Here is a 4,253-nt window from a genome sequence, read left to right as displayed (position 1 = left end):
TATTATAATCTCTCCACAAACAGGCAGTAACTGCTCACAGTCCTCGCCTTCATTGATAAACCCTCCAAAACAATTCATGTCTCATAGGCAGCATGTGGGCAGCTGGAGAATAAGCTTGGCAGGCAGCGTGATGGAGTAGAAAGAGCACTGGCCCGGGGTCTGTCACTAACTGGGAGAACCGTGAGAAATTCCTCTCTGACACTCTGCACAATGAAGTGGTTACGTTAGGCAGAATCTAAAAATCTGTTTAGATTTTTGAAGTTTCTAACTGTGTTCTTAGCCAGGGGTAATTTCATTCCTCAAGGGAAGGGTACTTGGCAATGACTGGAGGCATTTTTGGTTGTCACAACTCAGGGGATGCACTGGCATCTAGTGGGTAGAGACCAGGGATGCTGCTGAACATCTGACAATGTATAGGACAGCCCTTCACAATGGAGAATTATCTGGTTAAAAATGTTAATAGTGCGAGGTTGAGAAGCATCGATTTGTACTGAAGTGACTAGAGTCACAGGGAGAGGGGAAAAATGGGACAGCAGTTCAAAGGAGGAGGGGTCAAACCCTGTTTGTAGGTCATGAGGTATTCACCAGTTAAGTGTTTCCCAGCTTGTCTCCCTATAACCCACAACCTTTTCATTTCCCTTGGAATTACGGGGCTGTGTTTGAGCAGCTTTTTCACAAGAACTTTCTTATCCTTAAAATGCCAAGCCCTGATGCAGTACAAAGATCTCTACTGTAAGACACGGCAAAGATAAAAATATAAGCAGCTACAAAACAAGTAGAACTGGAAGGTGGGCGGTGGGGGCATATGAAGGGACACAACAGATGCCCTTAACTCCGTTTCCATGAGTCAGTGTTTCTGATGTTACAACACAAGAATAATACCCGTAGGAAGAGCAAGATGAGCTGTGCTCAGGGTGGGCAGAACTGATGTGGGGGCACCAGCGTCAGGAGAGATACAGGTTTACAACAGCAGATTCAAAGGCAAATGAACAGGTTAAGCAATCAGTGCCTGTCAAATAGTTACCTGTGGTTTTCAGTGGGGGAGGCAGCCACACTCCAGTCAAGGGGTTTTGGAGAAACAGGTGCAATTAAGTCATGGTCAAACAATTTATTTACTGTAAACTTTAGACTTTGCTCAGGAAAACAACCAAAGCTGCCCCTCAAATCCCTGCCTACAACACCCCGTTTGAGCAAATAAGAGGGGTGGGGAGAGTCCATGTTCACAGCAAAAGGTCTGAGAGACTCGAGATTGTCCAGTCCAAGGGTGCAGGAAGGAAGGTCTCCTTCAGATACAAATTACCAGCAGCAATGTATTACCCTTAATACTTGATCAATGAGGTAGATATGCGGGAAAAGTCATTAAAACGTAGCAGCCCCAGGTCCTCTGAGACTGAAGCCCTTCAGACATAAACTTACAAGTTCCATGCAAAGAGGAACTGAACTGTACAAGAAACAATCACTCAAATACGTTTTCTCTTTTTTACAACTTAAAAAAATAAAAAATAAAAGGCAGAAGGATATCCTTCCTCCTGCACATCTCTATACAAGTTTATTCTAAATTTATTACACTCAAGTTAAATAGTCTGTTTAGTGTTTTGTTGGGCGGGGGGAGAAGGGGTCTTAAAAAGTAGAAAAAGCGCATTACAGCAGTGAGTCATTTGTACTACAGTTCCTCCCTTGCGAATCAGTGCTATCATTGGGCACAGTACCTTGCCGGTTCACAAAGTCTTCCGTGCCTGGGGGATCCTCACACAGCAGTTCACTGTCTTTCTCCTCCCCCAGGTGATATCCACTCTGTTCCCCTGGGTAGTCAGTTCTGCCATTGCTGTTGCTGGAGTGGCCATCCCCAGAGGCCTTCAAGGAAGACTTGCGCCGGCACAGGAGCTCCTGGAAGGCAATCCTGAAATCTGGGCTCCGGCAGTAGATAAGGGGATTGAAAGCAGAGTTGACATAGCCCACCCAGTTTAGAAGGATGTAAACTTCCTTAGGGATGAGGTTATCCTGGATCACGTGCACAATGTTGACAATGAAGAAGGGCAGCCAGCACAGGGTGAAAGTGCCCATGATAATGCCTAAAGTCTTGAGGGCTTTGTGTTCCTTCAAGCAGAACTTGGAGGCCCTGCGTTGTCCGGGCCCGCTCCGCCCATCCTGCTCCACTTGGCTGATGTTCTGGGCATGGAAGCGGCGCTCAGATTTGTCGATCTTCTGGAGCTGCCTTTGGGCTACCTGAAAGACCTTGGAGTAGACGAAGACCATGACCACCAGGGGCAAGTAGAAGGACACAATGGAGGAGGCAATGGCATAGGCTTGGTTCGTGAAGAAGTCACAGCAGGTCTCCTTAGCATAGCAGTTGATGGCTTCCTGGTGGGTGGCCCGGTACCAGTGCATCTGAATGGGCAAGAAGGAGGTAAGGCCGGACACGACCCACACCATCAAAATGACCACCCGGGCCTTATTCTTGGTCAGCAGGCACTGATACTTGAAGGGGGATGTGATAGCAAGGTAGCGATCCACGGCGATCACGCACAGGGTCTCAATGCTGGCCGTGACGCACAACACGTCAATGGAAGTCCAAAACTCACACCAGAAGTTGCCAAAAGCCCACATTTTCATGAGGATGTGGCAGGCCCCAAAGGGCACCACCGCCAGGCCCATGACCAGGTCAGCACAGGCCAGGGAGGTGATGAAGTAGTTGGTGACCGTCTGCAGACGCTCGAACTTGGCGATGGCTGTGATGACCAGCACGTTTCCAAACACGATGGCCAGGACGATAAGCGACATGACGATGCCCATGCCCACCACCCACGCCTCGTCCCGTTCCTGTGTGACGTCTTGGTCCGGTGCGTGGCTTCCGTTGGGCGCCAGCAAAAAGACGCTGCGGTTCCCGAGCTGCCCCATGGCACGCAAGCTGGCAGGTGAGCGCACTGGCGGCCAGCGCACCAGCCGCCCCTCAGCGAGCGGACCTCCGGCGGGGCGCTGCGGGCAGCAAGCGGGCACCTGGAAGCCTCATTCAGCGGCCGTGGGGTGGGTGTAGTGGGGGCGCGTGATGTTCTCAGCTCCAGGGGTGCTCTGGGCTCGCGGTTCCCGTCAGTCCCAGCCTGCGCACTGGAGAAGCAGCCTCGGAGTGCTCGCTGCTCGTTATGGGCAGAGCTTTAGGGGAACTGCCTTCCCCGTGATGTGCTGGAACTTTTGACCAATAGCGTGTGCGGGAAGCCCCGAAGGGGCGAGGCCCTCCGCGCCTTCCCTCCTCTCTCCCGCCCCCTCCTGGGGGGTGGCCCGGGCGGGGCACCCCCCTCCTTGCCTACGCCCCTCACCCCCGCCCTCCGCGGCTCTCGGCGGGCGGGCCGGCCACCACTCCCTCCCGGCTCCCTTGTTTGGCGCCGAGGGCTGAAGCTGGGGCTGGCGTGCTTACCAGCCAACCCAGGAGGTGCTGGTTCTTCCGTGGCTGCTACCTGTCTGCGCGGGTCGCCTGTGCGGCCTGAGATCTCAGAGCAGAGGGCGGTAGGCGGGCCCTCCCTCCCGTTCGGAGCTAGATGAGAGCGCCCACCGAGACACGCACCGGACAGGCACCGTGTACCCCGACAGACATGCACAGACTTATACGGAACCAGAGCCACAGACACTCATACACCCGTCCAGCGCACTGAGAAGTGCGCGCGCAGGCACAGAAGCCGACCGGCACAAAGTCACCCCTGTCCAACACAGAGACACGGCCGGGGGCAAACCTGGAGCACCCAGAAGCACAAAGACATGGGCACACACACAAAAAGAAGTATGTAAACAACATGCAGACACCCACTTGGAGGCAGTCAGTGCTCCACAGCTAGGGACTTCCCATCCAGGTACTCCAAACTCCTCAGCCCTGCATCCCGAACATCCACCCCCTTTTCCCCAACACGGGGACACGCGGCATACTCCCTTTCAAACATTTGGCAAGACCACGGGAGGTGACTTCAACAGCAGCCGATTTCCTCAGCAGGCTTGCTGTCAAGTACTTGTGGTGCCCTCCTTGGGAATTTGCAGGCATTGAGACATAATTTTACACTTGGGATTTCATTCGGAGCTGGGATATACACGTATGTGCATGGGGAAGGAAAGAGAAAGTTGTATGCTTTAATTTTTAATTCTAGGGAGTGTGGCATCACTCCATTATCTGTTAAAATGAAAATGCGTTGAAAGTGAGATTATTTTCCTTTCAAGTTCAACTTCCTCAATAATCCATTTGCAACTAGAAAAATCATCTGCTGGGTAGT

General features: G+C 52.3%; 1 protein-coding gene across 1 annotated transcript; it reads right to left on the bottom strand.

Moving 5' to 3' along the window:
• Window positions 1-1,140: 1,140 nt before the first annotated feature.
• Window positions 1,141-2,913, bottom strand: ADRB2 (adrenoceptor beta 2). The gene has a single exon (XM_060092045.1). It carries the CDS (start codon window positions 2,896-2,898, stop codon window positions 1,642-1,644), a length of 1,257 nt encoding a protein of 418 aa, XP_059948028.1. The 5' UTR covers window positions 2,899-2,913; the 3' UTR covers window positions 1,141-1,641.
• Window positions 2,914-4,253: the final 1,340 nt, after the last annotated feature.

Source organism: Mesoplodon densirostris, chromosome 3, assembly GCF_025265405.1.
Source record: "Mesoplodon densirostris isolate mMesDen1 chromosome 3, mMesDen1 primary haplotype, whole genome shotgun sequence".
In the NCBI taxonomy this organism is placed as follows: Eukaryota; Metazoa; Chordata; class Mammalia; order Artiodactyla; family Ziphiidae; genus Mesoplodon; species Mesoplodon densirostris.
This window is presented reverse-complemented; position numbering and strand designations above follow the sequence as displayed.

Bases quoted from the DNA above. Each gene is read 5' to 3' on its own strand.
- ADRB2 (XM_060092045.1), bottom strand. From the start codon at position 2,898: ATGGGGCAGCTCGGGAACCGCAGCGTCTTTTTGCTGGCGCCCAACGGA.